Genomic DNA, 22,237 nt, shown 5'->3' on the forward strand with positions numbered 1-22,237 from the left:
CATGCCCAAGTTTCTATCAAGTCATTCAAGGTTACCTGGCATTGTGGCTCCTTAACAGTGTAGGGAAATGGCTCATTTTTTTTTTTTATCTTACATTACCATTGTATGTTGAAAGAAAGGCAGGCTGTTTTACTGTATTTCTAAGAGAAAGACAAGCACAAGCTAGGAGCTACACTTCAGCTCACAAATAACAGTTTTGCAAAGGTTCATAGAGTTGTTGGGGTCTCCTCACTCCAGCTCCCCCTGCAAGCCAAAACTAATAGCCGAGGAAGCAAGACACCTAACAGAGCCCCTAGAATATGACCCAACATCAGTCTTGCTGGTGAAACAATCTAATTTTCAAGGGGAAAAAAATCCCATTCCTGATCAGTTCATCTGCTGTTCTCCAAAGAGGCACAAGACAGTCTTGATGAGAATGGAACTAAGTGTTCAGGGAACTGTCACTGCCTTTGCAGTTTGGTCAACACCAAACTGCTCGTTTGTGCCTTGTAGGCATTTTCATCTCTCACAGCCTCAAGTTGACACTCTGATGGGAAGAGAAATGTGAGCAGGTGCACCTATTAAATATGTAAAATCCATATCTTCTCTTCTACTCAGAAGATGTATTTCTAAGGGATGTGGGAAGTTGCCTAATATAAAGACAGACAGGTAAGGGAAAAGATCTTACATGCATTTTTTTTTTTTTTAGCATGCAAGAATGTAAAAGTAGGCTCAGCACCAACAGCTTTCTGCCAAAAATAATGCAAGCCAATTAAAAATTCAGTTTCTTTTCGTGAAGCTAATTCATCAGGTTTTGCTAATTAGCAACTAATAGTTCTGTCCTGTGAGCTGGGGAGCAGAAGGAGGCATACCAGTGGTATGTTTTCAATCAAAGCATTTGCATGGAGGAATGAATCATATTTTCCATGAAGGATCACTGCTTGGGAGCTGTTGGGGGTAGAAGAAAAGCAGTCTTCACAGAACCATAAAACTGTAAAAGAGACCTGAACTTTTCAAAAAGGAGGTATTTTTCTGCGCCCTTTAACAAAGCCAGCAGGGGCCCTCTATGACATGACTAGTGAATCAAGAAACTTCGCACAAAGCTCCCTGCAGGAATGGGTAGAAAAGTAGAGTCCTCGCAGTCACATGGAAGACAAGGAAACACATGTTTTCTGTAAAGGGGAAGAGAATAAAAGTTGAGTGTCCGTCGGGGTACAGGAATGCTTGAACTATTATGTCACCTACCTTTGCAAGTTTATAAAAGAATCAATGCATGGGAGTAAACGAAAGCAGGGGGTGATGGTAGTTTGAAATATTTGGTGATAGACGCAGCCACAGCAGAAAAAAATTGCTGAGAAATCTTTGGGCGGTGGATGGGGGTGCCTACTCTGACCAGTACGAGATCAGGTCTCCAAATCCAGCCTCGCCCAGTCTCCCACATTCTAAAGTGCCAGTGATCCCGTAGCCGAGAAACTGTCAGCACCACACCGTGTCTGAGCCAGGCAGCTTGAACGTCTACTTTCTTGGCTTGATATACAGCCCTCGATGGCTACCCTCCGTGAGAGAATACCACCCCTCAGCCCCCTGTGAGGGTTTTATTCCAAACATATGTTGTGAATGTTTGAAGTTCCCGCTATCCCTGGGCTTTCTTTTTTCTTTTCTTTTCTTTTTTTTTTTAAAGTCAAACCCACAAAACCTAAACTACTTTGAATTCTGCCTAAGTACAATTTGTGAAGATGCAACATAGCATACTCAAGTACAATAAAATCTTGTGCAATAAAAATCTTACAGATGTCCTTCTGAAGGGAAAAAGAAATGATTTTCCCTTTTCCGGTCTTACAGGAAGCCTGCCCACACTTTAGAAATACAAACTTAGTATATATAGAAGCACAAATTAGGCATCTTGGGAAGGCTACATTTTCCAACCACAGAGAACTGCAGGGATTGCTGTGGAGGCTCACACTGCCAGCCACACTGGCTGCAGGAGGCTTTCCTCTCCGGCACCAGCAGAGCTGGCAGACAGCTCCAGAGAAAGAGGAATGGCCCAAAAAGACGCTTCTGGACTTCAGGTCACCCAAGGGTACTGCACTTGTGTTACAGGCAGTGCCATGGACCTACGACTAGTTTTGACCGCAGGGTAAACAAATGTGATCACAATGTTATGTCTCATTTTAAAATGAGGGTACTTTTCTCCATACGCTAAAATGTTCTTAGAAAATTTATCACTCTTCTAGCTCACACTGGCTTTGCCTGGATAGTTAAATCTATGTGAGGTAGACAGATTTTGTTATAAAGCATCTAAGAAAAACTTGTGATTGCAGAAGATGAAGTAACGCAACAGCGTTCTAGAAAAAGTAAAGCCATTCTGTCTGACTCCAGGGTTTAAGTTAGAGTATCTTTAAATTATTTCATATGAATAAATAATACCACACCTTCTGCATGTATTGGTTTGTAGTTGTTCCATAAAACATTTTCTTCTAATAATTTAAAATGCTAAGCTTTCTCAGATTCTTGCAAAATTTCACAATTTCTTCACTTAGAAAATATATATTGAGGGGCCGGTGCTATGGCACAGTGGGTAAAGCCACAGCCTGCAGTGCTGGCATCCCATATGGGCATTGGCTTGAGTCTCGGCTGCTCCACTTCCGATCCAGCTCTTTGCTATGGCTTGGGAAGGGAACAGAAGATGGCCCAAGTGCTTGGTCCCTTGCACCCACTTGAGAGACCTGGAAGAAGCTCCTGGCTCCTGGCTTTGGACTGGTGCCGCTCCAGCTGTTGCAGCCATCTATGAAGTGAATAGGGGATGGAAGACCTCTCTCTCTGCCTCTGCCTCTCAAATAGATAAATAAATCCTTATTAAAAAAAGAAAACATATATCAAGTCAGTGTGCTGAGGTTCAGAGAGAAAGGATTGTGTTCAGGATGCCACAGCAGAGAGTTCTGACCACGTGAAGCCCTTTTCAAAGGCTTACAGCTCATTCCATCCCCAATCTGTGCTTACAGAACACGCTGGTCTCACAAAGTCAGGTGACTGATCTGACAGAAAAAAAGCTGATCTTCACTGAACCAAACACAACTACACCACTAAGAAACAACTCAGCTTGGACAGCAAGCTCATCTCATGATGATGAGGAGGAGGGGGAGGAGGAGGAGGAAGAGGAAGAGGAGGAAGAGGAACAGAGGAGAAAAACTACCTTAACCATTTTGAGACACTATGTGCCAAGGGATTCTACTAAATGTTTTCTTTGCATTATTATATGTAACTCTCACAGGAACACCATGGAGCAGGCAGTCATCCCATGATTTGAAAATAAGAACATGATTCTTAGAGGGGTCAAAGCACTCAGGCACTGTCACAGGCAGATGTGCCAAAGCTAGAAATTGAACCCAAATTCCAGGAGTTCTGAACCAATCCACTAGGACTCCCTGTCTCCATTAACCATGTAATGATGTAATGTATTTATGACCAATGTAGGGATGGTAGGTCAAAATCATATCTGGTGTTTGGTTACAGCAAAGAGTTCACACAGTTTATAAGTGATCACATAATGTTAACATTGATTTGAATGATATAGTGAGGAAATATGAAGGTTTAACCAAATCTTCAAAACAGAGAAACAAGAATGAATCCAAATCCCAGTGAGAGCTCTCCAGTGCGCACTACTAGTTAATGTTACACTAGAGTCCAGGAGATGGGTCACGACAATCACGAAAGGGGACAAGGGTTCCAGGTGTGGAGAGCTCAGCCACTCCAGTGACCAGCAGAGGCTTCAATGGGGAAACCGTTAAAACAAACGAAGCAAGAACAAGCTGCAAGCTGAATGGCACACAGAGAAAGCTAACGGTTATCGGCCCCACAGCCAAAGAAGAAGTACTCATCAGCTGTCCTGACTAATTAAATACCCCACTAATTAGTGGGCATCTGGAAAAGAAAACAAAACATAAATAGTCACATGAGATGGGAAAAGTTTGTGTTCACACACAAGGACCAAAACAATGCACACAGAGACAGCTGTGGCTCAGAATCTAGATGCAATGTTCTTAATAGGGTTAAGTGTTCCATCAGAGAATCTAAGGAACTTTAAAAAGTTGGAAAATGGAATTAAAAGATACATTTATTTTGGTGTAAACATTTTTGTAATTGCATTTTCCATGAAATTTTCAGAACCCCTCACATGCATGGATTTCAAAATGTTTGCACCCAAGTAAACTTATCTTTTAATTCTACTTTTCCATGGGCTTTCTTTAGTACCTTTGTATAAATAAATCTAGGAAGGGCTTATGGACGATTCCTCAGGTTTTCTGCCTGGATGACGTCTAAAAGAGACTCACATATAAAATCACAATAGAGAAAACTTGGGGATGTGCTCAGACACGATTTCAACTTCCATTCCTCCAGGAAAAGAAAAACTAAACAAAAAATGAAAGCTTCGAATGGGGGAAAGGAAAGCAACCTGCCCAGTCGGTCTCTGCTCGTTTCTGTATGAATGGAAACAACGTCTACAGCACTATGGCTGATGAGCGCTCTTTGAGAAGTTGGAACCTCTTTTAAAAAAAAAAAAAAAACTTGGAAGAATTCATAAAACTTTTCCTTCCCTGCTTCTGATCACTTTATTTTTTAAAATGGTCTCTCCACTTAAAAACTAACGTGTCTTCCGTTTTGTCCAACAATATAATCTGGTTGGGGGGGAGCAGTGGCTGAGTCTGAGGCTGTGCAAGACCCTTTGATCTGATGAGTGAGCAAGCCAACTAATGAAGGGATGAAATTAGCTTTTATCCTGGGCACTTTCTTGAGCAAAAAAACATGCACTAATCAGCTGTCCTCGCTAATCAGTCATCTGGCTAATGACCTTTTGCCTTAAAACACTAAAATTTCTGAATGATGTGGAAAAAGGGAAACACAAACCAGTCCCCCTCTCTGGGGCTCAAGGGATCATCTGGAGCCGGAGCCGGGAAGGTTAGATGGCAAGTCTGAGTCCTGGCAAGGTGATAAATCTGTAATCAAGAGCTGCGAACTTCGGCACCTCAATATGAACTTCATTAGCCCACAACCAACATGCATTTCTTTCTTTCTTTCTTTCTTTTTTTTAACTAGAAACAGGCCAGAAATAAACCCAACCCCTATATATTTTCCTTTAGACTCAGCCTTTGGAGAACAGCATCATACACTCATGTTCGGAGTTCTAGTTAATTTCTTAAACTTTACTAGTGCTGGAAAAGAGCGTCCAAGGTTTCTGGCATGCTGGTTAAAAAGAAATGTCGTGCGCACAGAAAACTCTCCCACATTAAAGAATTTAGCCCTGGTTTGTTTTAACAAAGCAGTAAACAGGGTACCAGGCAAAATCATTAAATCAGAAATCATTACAATGTGAATAGCTGCTATGGAGGAATTCGTTAGAAAGCAGCCCCGCTTTCATAATTCCCCACCATCAGCCAACCTTCCTCCTGCGGCGACTACTTGGATGAACAAATGTGGATTTAGGTCCTAGGAAAGGTCCAAGTGGACTCACCACAAGTGAACCCCATTCCTAGAGGCGGCCGGCCCCGCAGAGCCTGATGCTGCTTGCAGATGTAAGAAAATGTGTTTAAGAATCAACAAGAAGAAAAGTGGAAAGAAAAAATGAAACAGTTCTATCAATTACATGAGTAGATCATTCAACATGGTGTGTGCATACACACACACACACACACACACACACACATACAGCCTTCCCTGGGGCTCCAGGAACACGCGCCTACTGGCAGGAAGCACTTACGGTAGTGGGGCTCCATGTAGCCGTTCCTGGGGTCCATGGCGAACACTGTGCCGCGGTAAGGCACTGAGGGCTCTGCCAGGTGTGGTAGGGACCCATGGACCTCCTTCTTGATCAGCGAGGCCCTCTCCTCACTGGATGTCGAAGGCTCCTCACTGATTTTGCTGAGCCCTTGCACAGTCTGTGGCTGCATAGTGATTGCGTTTCTCCTCTCTCTGTGATAGGTCTGTCCAGGACTTTCATCCTCTAAAGAAGGAAGGGAAATGAAAGACTCAGTAAGCCACTTGCAGGAGCAATTAAAAAACAGTCGTCAATTAGGTCTCCCTCTCCATCCCTCCCAGACCAAGATCATGGCTACTTTGAAAGCGACACACCTGCGATGGGATATTTGCAAGACAAAACTGCCTATGAGTGGAGGTCCCACTTCCACAGAGAAGGACAGGAAGAAGGAGAGCAGGAAATGAGCCTGGTAAACTGAGACAGGGGCCAGCAAACGAGCCTTGCCAGCCCACAGGTGAGTGCCAGGGAGCCTCTGCCTCACGGGCCTGCCAGTCTCCTGCAGGTTCTACGAAAAGTTCTGCACATACAGTGATGTGCAGCTGGTCTCTGTGTCTGGGGGAAGGCAGAGTCCAGCTGCTTAGGGAGGTTCAGGGCGGCTCCAGGGGCCATGGGTCTTTGGTCCTCAGAAGATGACCTACTAGAAAGTGTTCTAAAGCTTTTGGGGGCTTTATTTTTTCAAGTCAGATCTGTAAGCCATCAAGAAATTTAACAGAGCCCAAAACGGAAGAGAAAACCCACTGGCGACAAGAGATAAAGGTGCCAATCACAGAAGCCTAAGGAGCCTCTTGTAGGACAGTTCCTGTTCTGTCACTATACAAACCTGGGACGTCAGCGGAAAACTGAGAGTGGAATGCAAGGGTGAGGGCTCTGTGGGTGAGGAAGAAGGTGTCAGTGCTGTTGGTGTCTATGAATGATCTATCGGGGGTCCATGCGTTATTCCAAACATGCACGAAACAGCTTGATGAAATTTCACGTATCCTTGGAATTCTAGCTCCCTAATACTTCAGTCCCCTTTGATCTATAAGGGACTATAGATCTATCCACCATAGTTCTCAGCAAATGTGATTGGCTGACCTTGCTATAGTAGCAGATCAAAGAAGTGATGCATAAAATTAAACCAACTGGCTATCTGAACCCACAACAAGTGGACTAATTCATCTGCTAGAATCTTGCACATAGCACACTATGCTCAGGGAGCTAAGTGGTGATGGAATCAAAGCTGTCTAGGTAGTGCTTAGCATCTAATTTAAAAACTCCATATTCCTTATCTTAAAAAAATAAAAACAGCATTTGGATATGGATCACAATGTCATTGTAAGATGGACAGATTTTTAACACATCCCAATATGCAAACTTATCTTCAAACTAATCCATAAAGCACACAAGCTGAGTCCCCAAAATTCAGAAAGAAACAGGCTGTGGCAGTTTCACGGCTCTTTGTTCAAATTCAGAGGAAGAGCTATACAAGCAGACAAGAGGACAACTACAAACTAAAATGTTGACTAAGGACTTGAACCACTTAAAGCCAGTGGCAATGTTAGTCTTTCCGCCTGCATATAGGACTTGAAAAATGAGCAACACATTGTTTTAGCCTAGCAAATGACTTGCAAGACAGAATGGACAATGAGGTATATTTTGGTCTATACAGGGAATTTGCTAACTCCTACTTGGTAACTTTGAAATATTATTTTAGTATTGTTTTGTGCAGGGCCTCACTCCAAAGCTTATCCTTAAAGAGTAAATTATGAGTTTAATCTATCAAGTAACAACTAAAGAAAAATTACGCAATCTCACATTTCCATGTTAATCTTACAAAAGCAATTCAAACCATGATTATAGTTATTTTAAAACAAACTACCAAAAATCCCACATTTTTATTTTCCCTTGCAACATGTGTAGATATTAGTCTACCCTTGCTTTGCATTAGTGGGAAATCTGCAGGCTCCTGAATAAGGGTTTTGCAGTGATAAAAAAAAAAAAGGCATCAAAAACACTAACACTCATGGCAGTTTTATAAAAATTCCTTTAATGAACAAATCACCCAAGTCATATTTTCCACTAATTTGCTCTCTGTATTTTATTTCCAATTTTACCCAAACTGAACTTCTAGCACAGAGGGGCAAATTCTGTAGAATGGGACCTTCACTGGGGGCCGAACAGCCCTCGGTGGGGTGGCACCGTGTAACTCGGATTCCCTGGGAAAGGCGAAGAACCTAGCTTTGTTCATCTGTTCCAGGTTTAAAATAGGATTTCAAGAAATTAATTTTTCTTCTGTTAAAACTGCATTGGGTAATAAACTCAGTTTCTTAAAAAATAGGTCTTTATGATGAGCACTTGAATCCAACTTCACCAGTAACTGAATAATTGGTATGGTCTGGCCAGAGAGTCCTCCCACCCTCAACCCCCAAACCTGAGAGACGGCAGTCGGGGCAGGGGGGAATGACTGTGTTTGCTAGCTGATTTTCTTAATGAGACTTCACCCAACATGTGTGAATATTAAAGTTACAACAACAAGTAAGCCAAGTTCAAGTATTTAATACAGAGTCATTCTTTTGCTTAATATGGAAACTTCCATCAGGAGTCTCACTTTTACAATAGTTGGGGCAATCACATTTTCATGCCACAGCCCTCCCCCGCCACCGAAAATGCCGGCAGACAAATATTTCATGGGGTTTACCTCGTGCGCAGGGTTGCTCTTGAATGGCATTCAGAGGGAAGCTGGACAGTGCACACGCTGCAGAATGCACACAGCTAGGGGGCTTGCAAGCGCCCTGCATACAGTGGAAGGGAAACTTTCCAAGCAATATTGCTGCCTGCTCTTATAAATGTAGCAACCACTTCAGCAAGCCAAAAGACGAAAGCTGTCTAATCTTGTTCAGTTCAGCCGAGTTGTTCAATAAAGTTTCAGAGTCAGTGCAGACAGGCTACGCCAGGCCAAATTATTGACAGAAACATACTGTCCACCATGGCAACAAGCAGAAGTCTGCTGCGAAAATGTAAGCAAACATCCCACTGCCCCAAGAGCATCTGCCAATGGACTTTAACAGCCAAACACAAGGCAGCTCTTCCTGCTTCTCTATGTTTAACAGCTGCAAGCTCGGGGGTCAGATCGAAACATGCAATTCATGAAAAACTTTCAGGGAAAACTTCCTTTAAATACTGTCATGCTAATCCCACCTCCTACCTCCTGCTTTCTGTATATCCATGTTCAAGTGGAAGTTCACAAATTCCTGCCCCCCAAAATGGAGGGCTGCCCAAAGTAACACGTTTTAGAAACCATCCCAGATTTTCCAAACTCACCCAGAAGCAACTGACACGGAGTGGGACACTCAGAGCCAGCAACACAGAGAGAGCGAAAGCTGCAGACAGTGCTTAGGGTGTTTACAATAAAGGTCTGGAGACAGCAGTTAGGATGTGCAAAGCAGGCCTTGAACACAGTCTAGTGTACTTCCTTATAAACTCCTGTGCGATTTCTCACTATAACCCAAGAGACCAGCTCTTTTTGCCCAAAACTTGAAAAGTTCCAAAGATTCTTCCAACACAAAGACAAAACTCTGCAAGCGTCACTGACTAGGGACACCTCCTGTCACCTCACAAAATTAGCTCATCAGGAGCTCCCAGTACACGTGTTCACCCTTTTCCCTCTTCACGTCGATTTTCAACTGTCTCCTGAAATCCCGTTTTAATGCCCTTCCTTCTCTTGCCCCAAGACCTAGAAGAAGCGAGGGTCAGAGAACAGACAATACTTACAACTCGGTCCCAGGCTCTGGCTAGCTACTGTCCGCAAACTTCTCTGGGGGAGCTCTCTTCTCTGGCTGCACAGACCCCTCTAGGAACATTCTCGGTGTCTCTCTCCCTCTCCCAGGCAGTGCTGCTCCCATTAGAGGAATTAAAAGTGGTTGAAGCCATGCTAAATTTAACAAGCTCATTAGTATTCTTTGAGTGCTTCCGAGTGAACTCTCCCTATTCAAGGCGCTCTCTCCAGCAGAAGGGTCAGGCGGCTAATCATTAAATCAAACTAATGTCACCCTATCACAATCGGCCCCAGAGAAGGAGGGTTTATTATTTCAGTTTATGCTAAATAAACGGTTTTACAAATGGTCCCCAAGCAAGGTCAACAGCAGCTTCAATTACAAGACAAACTTAACAAGAGTTGCTATAAACCAAGTACTCTGTATTGACTTAGGAACAGGCTCGGCTCCACATATTGCCACTAGCAGGATTGTACAGGAATGCATATTGTAAAATAAAGAACGGGGTGAGCTTTTTTCTTTGCCAGAATTTGCGACTGCACAGCGACTCCTCATTCACCTCTCTCCAACCAGCTAGCCGCTCAGCTCAATTCACCCCACACAAAGGCTAGAACCCAGACCTCAATGGACCGAGTGAAACATGTTCAAAACTAGGCTCTCTATTGTGACTGAATTTCTTAACATCTTTTCAAAAAGCGGAGAATGCCTTGAGGCTAAAGGAAGAAACAGGCTAATGGTGAATTGGGAATTCTGAGCAAATTTCAGAGCCCTTTCCTCCTAGCTTTTGAGGTTGAAAGCAAGCTCTTTCCTTTCAAGTTTCAAAGTCCTTTTTCCTCCCGCAGTGTCACAGAAGGATTTGAAAAGAAGGTAATTGTGCTCGCAGTCTCCCTGATCAGAGCTTACGTCCTATTTCTGGTATTTCGGAATACTTCTTGCAATAATAGTGCATATAGCTCAATCCCTTAACCGGCCTGCACTCCGCAATTGCTCATTAAATGAACAATTGCGGGTATAAAATGCCTTTTATGTTCAAGGTCTGGATATAAGATAAGCATTCTAGGACTCTAAATTTGGTTTACTAAGGAAACTCTCCATCATTAAATTACAAAACTGAAGTCGGAATATCAGGCTTTCCCAGAAAAGTGCCACTCAGGCTGCAGTGAGCCCGCAGGAAGGGCCGTTGGGGGTGGGGAGGGGGCACGGAACTGTCAAGGCAGGACCGGACGCTTAGCTTTCCAGCCTGAGGGGCTGCTCACCAGAAAATAATTTTTTTCCATGTTTAAGACCTCAGGTTTGTGAAGCCTCATAGTTTCTATATTGAAGGATATGATAAAGTCATCTTCCAATGAATTAAAACACAGGACTGAGCTGCAATAGATATGTAGCTGACTAGTTTGGCCCCTCACTGGCAAACACCACCCCCCACACACACCTTCCACTGCCTTAAGAAAATACTCTACTGCCATCATTTCTATTATCTTGCATGATCCCACAACAGTCCAACGAGTCTTCAAAAAGTTCATGGAAGGTGCACAGGATGAAAACACCAGGCCTGGATTTCAAAATGACTTTGTGCCAAAATAAACAATTCCATTTTTGCAGAAACTTTTTGAAGTACCCTCATATTGGGCCCCGTTCCCAGATCAGAAACAGGCCTTGATGGGGAAGTGACAGGAGGAAAATTCTAGCTGCTCCTCACTGAATCCACCACACAGTCCTACTGACAGGACAGGAGGTCTGTTCCGCAGGTGGCCACTGAAATGGGACCTAGGTGTGCACCACCAGCCCCTGACCACCACCAATAAAAGGGAAAAAATATATTTTGTTTGCATAGAAATTTTCAAAATTCACATACTCTCCCATTAAGTTTGTTTTTTTTTGGTCTTTGGTTCTTTTTGGTCAGCATAACCCACTCCTGGGAAACACCTAGTGAGGCCCAAGGGACAATCTATGGGGACACATGGGGCCAACATGGAGCATGGGGTGCAGTGAGACCCTCTCCCTTTACCCTCCCCAATTACCCACAAGGACACACAGGCTTTCCTTGCACTGCACACATTCTGCTGCACCGTGGGGTTCAGTCAGTGGCTTCCATGTGTGCCTGGACCGTTAAGTGTGCTTCCAGAAGCTTCTTGGGGCCCCACCCTCCTACGGGCCCAAGACAGAGCCTCCTTTTCTGCTATCCTCCCAGGCAATTGCCTCACCACGTTTGGAAAGGGCATTGCTCCATTTTCTCTTATTATGCATTTGTTGCATCGTGTCAGCTTTTCCTGCTTTGGTTATTTACATTTTGGGGTTTTTAGGATCAAAACCAACGAAACCCAAGCCCTTTCCTCCCTGTTTCAGAATTCTCCTTGTGAGTTTTCAGCAGAGAGGTCAGAAATGAAAACGAGAAGAGACTAAGTGTATTTGCCAGCCCTGTAGAATTACACTAAGAAGGGGAAATAAAGTTCCTGTAGTAGCAGAATGTTCCCTTTTCCACCAGCCTGCAGTTCTGCTAAGCCAGGGGCCACTCTCTAGAATGTCTAGAGCTTGGTTTCCAAAGACTGCGAGCAAACAAAGCCTTCCCTAAGAACACCGCCAGTACCCTTGGGGTCAGGCATTGCCCTTGTGCGGCTCCACATACATCTCCGGTTGACAATGACGGATGACAGAGGGAGGGGCCCAGATGGATCAGGAGTGAGCATTTCGCTTTGTTTGCAACCTTTAAAACGCGCTGTCGTGAAAGCTGTGGCAGGATTGGAAGCCTTGGAGAAAATCAAGTGACAACCTCCCCTCACAGATGACGGGGTAATTCTCTCTTCCTACTTTGATCAACCAAGAGGTCCCAGCGTGAAAGGAGAGAAAGTAGGCAATGTTCTCCAACAGAGTCATAGGAATATCCTCATTGTTTTAATGTTTCTGGTGTTCTTTTTCCCAAAGAATACAGCAGAGTGTAGAGTGACTAACACAGCACCAGGTCTTCCCTGGCAACCATTGGCTGTCAAGAGCAGCAGGTCTGTGCCCAACCAAAGACCAAGTTCCCAGCTCACTCCCCAACTGCTCAGCACACACCACTCAACTTCATGAGAGGCCCTGGGAGCAGGCAGAAAGAGCAAAGTGAAAATTCAGACAAACCTGAAAGGCTGCTGCCCTACTGCAGCTGAGAGCTTGGATGGAGCAAGGAGCCTCCTCCCTTTTGGAAAATATGATAATGATGAATAGATACCACTACCAGCTCACCAAGTACGCGCTGTGGCCTCTAGGATTCCCATTCATCTTTCTGGGATTCCTAAATCCTCACAAAAAATAAGAGATTGACAGTCTGAACCCTGTCCCTGGGAGGATGCTCCTGAATGTCGATGACATGGACAGCAAAGCTTACTGCGACCTTGAGCACACGCTGAAGTCCAAGCAAATCCAAAGGTACTAACCAACATTCAGAGTTTCTGATAAAAAGCAGTAGCCAAACCAGGCATGATCTGGGAAGAAGAAAACACACACAAAACAGTACAATTAGGGGCCGCTGGGGGCTTGCCTTTAAAAGGAGGAGGAGATCTTCCTTATTTTCCATGAGCTTGGAAGGCCTTTCTGTGAATTAATAATTCTAAAACGTCACGGAGCTTCTTCTATTAGCCTGCTATTAGTTGCTAGTCACTGCTCACACAGAGTGAGTTAATTAGTGACATCAAAGGCAGTACAATAAATTCCCAGGAGGGTCAACATTTTTCCCTTCTGCTTAATCGTGCATTTATGCCTATCTGTGAGTAACAGTCTCGTGAACATTTAGGTGTTAGAGATTTCTTCAGGAACTCAAGTTCGGTCGTTTATTAGCAAAAAGTGCAGAGTCTCTTTCTTACTTTGCACATACAGACCTGAGCATTTAAGATTCCATAATGAGATCCCCAGCCAAGAGTTGAAGAGAAACAATGAAATGCCTGTTCACAAGGCCAAGGTGGCCAGGTGGTTGCTGCCTGGCTACATCCACCAATGGGAACAACCCTATCACACTGGAGCTCTAGCCCACTCCATGTGGCTGGAGGACTCAAAGCCAGGTCTCCTTTATTTAGTTGAATGGCATGAAGCCAGAAACACACACACACACACACACACACACACAGCTTACATCTGCTGGTTCACTCCCCAAAGGTCCACAACAAGCAAGGCTGAGACAATGCAGAAGCCAGGATTGCAGGTTTCCCACATGGGTGGCAAGGACCCAACCACTTAGGCATCACCTGTTGCTTCCCAGAGTACGCACTAGTAAGATAGCAAGCTGCAATCAGGAACAGAAGGAACAGAGATGGGACTATTACCTAGGCACTCTTGACATGGGATGAACATGTCCCAAGTGACATCTTAACCACTATGCCTGCTTTCCCTTTAAAGGTAGGAAGATATAACCCTCTGCATGTAGCAGCTTCTTCCAGGAATGCTTTCAAATGGTGATTCCTAGACTCCCATCCTCCCTTGTCCCCTGCTAAGTCCCCTTGCCTAACCTTTTTACCATTTTTTGTTTAACTGAAGAAGTGAGCACAGACTTAACTGGTTTCATCCGGGGTGCTTACACTGCATGTTTGTGTTTTTAGAGGATCATATAATGAGAAGGCCTGCGTATATTGTGGTTTTCTCTTTTTAATAACATTTGACCGACCACTGCACAAACCTCTTGGAGAGAACATTCCCACTATCAAGAGTACACCATTATTGTACCAGAATGAGCTGGAGGCCACCATCACAAGGTAGTGGACAGGAAGCAGGACTCACTGATGTTGGATCATCCACTGGGAAAAGGCCAGGGGCTGCCTGTGTCAGGAGTCTGTGACCGGCACCCCCTTGAGCGATGGCCTGCAGTGACTGTGGGCTGTGAATCCGGCACTTAAGAAACCCAAATGCAAACACCACTGTTTGATTGTCACAGTTTTTCCAAAGGCATGAATTTCCTAGGCAGCCAGCTTCTGGTTAGTTATAGCCATGAAAGTCTGCAACTTCAGAAAACTAGCAGAAATGGCTCACAGACTGTCACAAGGGAATAAGGGTCACAAATCCTAAGCTCTCCCAAGGCACACCCCCATGGTCACAGCTGAGACAGGACACTGGGGTGTCCCAGCAGCTCATCAGACAAGGACAAGCTAGCAGCAGAGGCCACACCAATCCTATCCCCCAGACCCCCAGGGACTAAGTAGCCGGCTACGGACCACCCTTTCCTTTTAGCACTACTTTAGCCAGCTTTCCAGGAATATTCAGGAGCAAGTGGGCCAATGCATTCCCAAAGGGATACATACTCTTACCTGGACAAAGTGCTGATAGAAATGATAAAAGAAAGAAATGACCAGTCAACCACCTTTCCACAATACAATTTTAGGTCACTCATTCTTCCTACCAATCTCTTTTCTCCAAAGCCCTCCAACTAAAATCTATTAATCATGTACCAATCAATGACAACTAACATTCAGTCACTATGAAGAAGTGCCTCACCTGTCTTCAGACCGCCTTTATCAGGAAGGCACTGTAGTTATCCTCTTTAACCACAGGAAGACACTAAGGAACTGGGAAAGTAGTCACCTATCCTGGACACAGCAGGTTCCTCAGTAGAGCCTGCAGCCAGCTGTCTGACTTTCAAGTGGACACTTTAAATATTTGCCTATGAGACCTCCTCACTCAACGTCAATAAATACAAAATAAATTTGAACTTGAATTGTGATCAATGTCCCAACACATAGTTCTGTAAACCTCATAACTACTCAGAAGCAGTTACAGACAATATGGAAATCAGTGAGCGTGGCTGTGTTCCAGTGAAACTTTTATTTACAGACATAGTTTGAATGTCACATAATTTTCATGGTCGCAACTGAAGTTGTAAGAATTTACTCTTGGCTCCAAAAATGGGTAGTAGATACAAAGTAGCAGCTGTGTAGGATGAACAAGTCCAGAGACCAACATACAGCACAAGGACTGCAGGTAACAAAATTCTACTGTGTACCGGCTTCATGCTCAGACTGTAGCTGCTGTTGCCACAAAACCAAAACTAAGTGGTTATATGAAGTGATGGATATATCAATTTGCATTGCTATAGTAACATTTTTGCTATGTATCTATATCCCACAACAACCTGTTGTATACATTAAATATATACAATAAAATTTATTTTAAGAAAACAAATTGTAGGCTGGATTTGGCTCCACTATGAGCTAACTGTGGTTTGCCAGGCCTCCCCTTGAGGAACAAACACACTTCAGATTTAAAGCTTGCACCCAGAAAACAATTAGGAACATTACAAAATTAATGTTGAGTGTTAGGGAGGTTCTCAGGAGATGGTAACTTTGGCGCAGCATTAAAGGCACACATGAGGGGGTCTTCAGAAAGTTCATGGAAATGTGTATGGTGAAAAACCTACATAGGGATTTCAAAATTTTTGCACAAAAAGAATGTTATCTTTTAATTCTATCTTCCCACTAGCTTTGTGAAGTACCCTCCTATATTTCCGGAAGCAACCAAGTGTACCAAGTGGTTGCAGTTCCAGGATGTATCTTTCTTTTAATGTTTATGTATTTGTTTTCCGTCAAGGCAAGGAGAGATGGGGGAGAAGGAGAGAGAAAAGAGAGAGAGAGAGAGAGAGAGAAGATATCTTTCATCCAAGGATTCACACCCCAAACTCTTGCCAAAGCCAGGAGCTGGAAACTCTGGCCACGCCTCTCCTGTGGATGGCAGGGACCTAGGCACTTAAGCCATCACCCACTGCCTCCCAGGACGTGCTAATGGGAAGCTGGAACAGAAATAGAGTAGCCAGGACTTGAACCAGCACTGTGATATGGGTTGTAGGTGTCCCAAATAGCAATTTAATCCATGGTGCCCCAATGCCCATCCCTCTATAACATACCTTAAGGAAAAAAATTGCAAATGCAAAGGCAATGATTTATATTCAAGGATGTTCGTCACAGTGTAATTTATAACAAGAAACTTAAGTGTAACTGTCCATTTACCTTATGATATGATGGAATACCATGTCATTAAATACACAGCTTTAATGAACAGAGGAAAGTAAGGGCAAACACTCACTATATCAAACTTCACTTTGTGCCAAGCACTGTTCTAAGCACCTTATACCTGATGATTCTGTGAGGCCAGTTTGATTATGATCTGAATTGCACAGATGGAAAAACTGAACCATATGTGTCCCAGAAAACACAACTAGACAGTGACAGAGACTGGATTAGAATCTGGAGTCCACTCACCTACCTGCCAGGCTAAACTGTCTGTGAGCATCTTAAAGATTCAACTTTTTGGGAGGAAAGGAAGGTGGAAGGAAGAGAACTACATAATTATTTCTAGGAAAAAAAAAAAAAAAAACCTTCAGGAAATGTACCAAAATAGCATGAAAATATTCTTATGGATTACTTCTTTGTTTACCTTCTATATTTCCCAGTCGTTTTAGAATAAGGAAAAAGACAATCAGTTTGAAGTTTTAAAAGTTTTTGTTAAATTCATTTGAAAGACTGAGACAGAGAAGAGAGAGCCCATCTGCTGGTTTACTCCTCAAATGCCCACAATGGAAGGGGCTGAGCAAGGCCAAAGCTAGGAGCCAGGAACTCCATCCAGATCTCCCACATGTGTGGCAGGGGCCAAGCTACTCTGAGCCATCACCGGCTGTGTCCCAGGGTGTGCATTATCAGGGACCTGGATTCAGCAGGAACGACAGGACTCAAACTCAGCCACTGGAGTATAGAACTCAGGCTTCCAACCTGGTGCCGTAAACACTGTGCTCATTTTCATCCTATCGTTAGAATGATCTTCTCTATAATTCTCAAAAGAAATCCAAATTAGGTACACACACAGATTGAAAAGTTATCCCATGAATTTATTTTCTGAAGCCTTACTCAAACTATTATACCTCGTAAAACAGCTATGATACAATAAGGCACTTCAAAAAGGTCATGAAAAATCTGTATTATGAAAAAACTACGCTGGGTTTCAAAAATCTTTTGCACTGAAATAAACTTATCTTTTAATTTTATTTTGCTGTGAACGTTTTTAGTGCCTTTATAGTAAAGACACAGTAAGCGAGTTTTACATGTATTAATAGCACTTGCAATTACTATAGGGCTTTATGGAGATATGAATAAATTAGCTTATTTAAAAATCACACGACCATTTTAATTATTTTATATCTATACACAGATGACTTCCAAACTAGTACTAAAAATGTCCTGATGTCCCTCCTGGCAAGACTGTCACCCTAACTTCCAGCAGGCCAGCCCCAGAAGACGTGCAAGGATGAGTGCGTTAGCAACACTGATGAGTGCCCCTCAACTGCTCATTTACCAGTTACTAAATGCCAGGCCAGAGCTAACTGCTCCACACGCATTCATTCCACTCGTCACCATGGGCCTTTGTGGCATGCAGTATCATCCCCCAAGGTTCAGGTCAAAATTCTAAGGTTTAACAGGGGTTGTGCAAGTTGCTTAAAGTGGTTTGCTATGATTTTAATGTGTTCTCCAAAAGTCTGAATGTTGGAAACTTGGTCTTCAAAGCAGCAATATGGAGGTGGGCCATTTAGGAAGCGACTCAATCATGAAGGCTCTATCCTTGTGATTGGGTTCATACATTCATGCATTCCCAGACCAATGGGCTATCGCAGGAGTGGTTCTGTTATAAAAGCAAACTCACTCTGGCTCACTTGCTCTGTCTGCCATGTGATGCTCTCTGCCACGTCCCCAATAAGTGAGAAGGTCCTCACCTGATGCTGAGCAGACACTGGCACCAGGATCCAGAACTGCCCAGCCTCCACAATCATGAGTTAAAGAGAATTCTATTTTTTTTTAATTACCCAGTCTCAGGCATCCTGGTATAGCAACAGAAAATGGACTAGGACATCACCCCAGAGGTAAGTGATGACCAAGGCACGACTTTCTCACGCACTACACGTTCCTGTTTTATTAACCCCTGCAAAGTGTCTTCTGCAGAGAATCTTGAAAGCTATAGAACCTTGCTTTGCTTGCCATTTTCCCCTGGGTATCTGTGAAGATTACCTCTTCTTATGAAGGCTACCAAGAAAGGCAACTTCAGGCTTTAATAAAATGAACTTAGTTGTAAACTTCAAGCCAGTCATGAAATGTGGTCCAGAAACTTCTCTGAAGTCCTTGTTCTACTCCTGCTGTTGTTACTGCCAAGTCTGTGCCTTGCAGTGCACACGGCACCTGACGCTCAAGCTGAATTATTTTCTGGTAACTGCATTTGTCTCTACCATTCCTCCATACCCTTCCCTGCCTCAATTTACCTTTCCATAATGTCTCTGAATAGCTGTTTTGTGGAATATTTTACACTGTCTTCTGGGAGATTGTGTTGCAGGTTTAGATGCAAGAAGTAGTCGATTATCTGGTTTATATTTAACTTAACAATGGCTCCACCAGTTAAAGCCACATGTAGTTTATTAAAAGGGGCATATGTCCAATTACTAAAGAAGCATATGGTTTATAAAGAGGGAAAACGTGTACTTGGAAGCAGCTTTGCTTGGATTATTTACCAACAAATGAACGACCCTTCATGCTGCCCAGGAGTAAAATCCACCCCCAAAGGCCAGGAGGGAATGTTGAATGAGTCATAAAGTTGGGTTCATACTACATACATGTTCTCCCTCCATAACTAAAGATGATTATCAAATTATACCAAATTTAAGAAAGTTTCCTCTTTTTCTAATCAAGAACAAAACCAGACTACTTCTTCAAATGCACTATTAGGAATTGTAACTGTTCCTAAAAATGCCAGATATATTTCCATTCATGCAATATTAAAACTAACAAGCGTCTTTTCAATTTCTTTTAATGATGGGGCATGCAATAAAAATACAGCAGTGCTTCATTTACCCACAGGAGCTGGAGCAAAAAGGACCAAAATAAATAAATAATAAACTTACATGGGCCGCTTACCAAAAATAAAATCATCTCATTCAACCTTTTACAGGAGGCGCATGCAGCATTTTGAAAGCAAAAATTCTCATAACACAGAGCTCCACTTAAAAATCACTGCCAAGGGCTGGAACCATGGCAGGATGTTATTTCTTTTTCAATTTCTTTTTTAATGTTTGGGTATTAATGACATCAGCAGCCATGAAGTATAATAAGGCAGCATGGTATAATAAAAGGAGTTAGAAAAACCTAGTTCCCAAACTTGCTCCTAGCACTTAATGGGTGTATGACCGAGGGTATGTTAAGACACATCAGATGGTCAGTTGCCTCTTCTATAAAAGGCAGATCATAAAACTTGCTCCCTTGCTTCACTGGGTTTTCTGAGGGCTGATATAGGAACATATGAAGCAGATCTTTAAAAACTACTATTTCTGAATCCTAGGTACTATCACTAAGCTCATGATATGTGAGAATAATGCCAAATAGGGAGGGAAGATGGAAGTACACCGGCCAGGGCTGGGGACCATCTAGTGCCAGTGCTGAAAAGCTCTACCTCTAGGCATGTCATAGAGTTTCCCTAGGCTGCTGCTTCCCTTGCTATAAAGTGAAACATGACCACTCAACTCCAGCCAACTTCTCATGCATGTTCCCCCAGAGAACAAATCAATATTCTTCTTTATCAGGCACCAGGGAGATAAGATCCCCTATTTCACATTTTAAAAAAGCCTAATTTAATAACCTGTAATTATAGCTAGTCATTTGTTTCACCCACTTCTCTGATATACCTTGAGTAAAGCTCAAAATCAACATTTATTAGAGACAGAGAACTTGCATCTGCTAGCCACACCCCAGATGCCCACAGCAGCCAGGGCTGGACCAGGCTGAAGCCAGGAGCCGGGAACTCAGTCCGGGTGCCCCACATAAGTAACAGGGATCCTACTCCTTGAACCATCACCTGCTGCCTCCCAGAGTGCACATCAGCAGGAACCTGGAATGAAAGCAGAAGAGCTGGGACAGGAACCAGACACTCCAGTACGGGACGAGAGCATCCCAAGCAGCGAGCTAACCACCATACCAAATGTCCACACCACATTTTACATTTTTAATGGCTGAGAAATCATCAAAAGAATACTATTTCATGACATACAAAAATCATAGGAAATTTCAGATTTCATTGTCCTTGAGTAAAGTTTTATTGGAACACAGCCAGGCTCATTCATTCTCACGCTGTCTATGGCTGCATTTAACTTAGAACAGCAGAGTCCAGTACTGCCGGAGACAGTCGGGCCTGCACAGTTCTGAAAATATTCACTAGGGGGACTTTTTCAGAAAGTGTGCTGTGCCCCTGATCTGCCTGTCCTCCGGACATGCTGAGAACATGCCTTAGGGAAACTATGCAACGTATCTTGTAAATATATACAAAAATAAAGCAACCGCCCCTTCAAAAATGCTTCATTTTCATGCTTTCAAGCCTTAAATAATGAGGTGGATACCAACAGTGCCCCACTTTGCAGGTAAAGGAAACAGACAGTGAGATTAACTCCCTCCCAGTGGCAAGTCATAGATCAAATCAGTTCTCTATGATTTTAAACCTGACAATTATAGGACCCAAGCTGGCATATAATTTTGTTAACAGGAGGCACATCTAGGAGTGAAGTTTCTGAGACTTCCTGTCTCATCAAAGTGGGAGTTTTCTGCTCAGGTTCAGAAGCAACAGCCATCAGGATGTTTCTGCATTTGTGTGCATTGCAGGCTGCGTCAACACAAACAACACAGACGGGCCTGGGTCCAACCTCCTCCACACTCAGTTCACAGACGCAGCCAAGCCAAGGGCTGCTGTCCCAGGACGAGACACGGCTCTCCAAGGAGTGAAAACAAAACACCTGCTGCCCTCGAGGCTCTCGTGGTTGATTTTTCTAGACATCGAGCAATCAGAGAAGGGAAGTGGAGCCCACAGAACGGACCATAAAGGAAGTGTGAGGCAAGCACACCGTGGGGAAGAGCTCCGCTCCAGGTGCTGCGTATGGAGCTCAGACGGGGTGGACCTTCACAGAGGAGGTTTGGACGAGAGCACACTTGGAAATGTCTCAGATTCAAATCGTCAGCGGGACTGACCGACCTCAGCCTAACCGCTCAGCGACACATCAGCTCACCCACAATATAATAATTGCTCTGCCAGCCCAAAGCAGTAGTTTGAGTTGAGCACATCTGTATTTTGTGCAGTTCCCTTTATCCTTTAACTCACTCGGTACTGACATAAAGGGAAATTCTTATATCTTGGCAGAAAAGCTTTGAATTTAGATAAATAACAGATTTCACACCATGCTGCTGCCGAATCATCCAAACACGAATCCTTCCATCCTAATCCCATCGTCTGGTCCTGTTCTACGAAAGAGTGCAAGAAGAGTTGGCGAAGATGACAACCAAAAAAGACATAATCCAGATTTTGTGTGTGCCTGACAACTTCATTAATTCTACTGGGTCCCACCAGTCTATTCTGACTTGTAGAAAGAAAGAAAAAAAAAATCCTGGTCCAGCTAGCAAATGTGAACGCTCCTCCCTAAAACGAATGCATGTGGTTCCATCAGCAGAATGTCAGCAACCCTCAGGACTTCAGCCTCGGCACGGCCAAGGGGCGGCTGCCTCCCTTGGCTCTGACGCAGCCCAGCCTTGCAGAGCTCTGCTGCCTAACGGAGGCTCGTTTTTGCTTCCCTTCCTATGAATTATTGGCTCTGAAGTGCTGGAGAGAAGAGATCCAAGGGAAGGAGCAGGAAAATGCTTTCTTGTATTTTCAATCTTCAAATCTATAC

General features: G+C 43.6%; 1 protein-coding gene across 2 annotated transcripts in view; it reads right to left on the bottom strand.

Annotated features, from left to right (window-relative positions):
* GLI3 (GLI family zinc finger 3) overlaps nucleotides 1–22,237 on the bottom strand; it is a 278,933-nt gene that overhangs the window by 183,128 nt on the left and 73,568 nt on the right. The window contains exons 1-2 of one of the 2 annotated variants that reach the window (XM_070059772.1): nucleotides 9,542–9,670; nucleotides 5,735–5,977 (exon numbers count right to left, since the gene is read on the bottom strand). In XM_070059772.1, coding sequence (XP_069915873.1) covers nucleotides 5,735–5,924 — 190 coding nt within the window. In that variant the 5' untranslated portion in view covers nucleotides 5,925–5,977; nucleotides 9,542–9,670. Of the gene's footprint in view, nucleotides 1–5,734; nucleotides 5,978–9,541; nucleotides 9,671–22,237 lie in introns of those variants that run through there. The other variant, XM_002713771.5, reaches the window with a different exon arrangement.

This window comes from Oryctolagus cuniculus, chromosome 16 (genome assembly GCF_964237555.1).
Source record: "Oryctolagus cuniculus chromosome 16, mOryCun1.1, whole genome shotgun sequence".
NCBI classification, from domain to species: Eukaryota; Metazoa; Chordata; class Mammalia; order Lagomorpha; family Leporidae; genus Oryctolagus; species Oryctolagus cuniculus.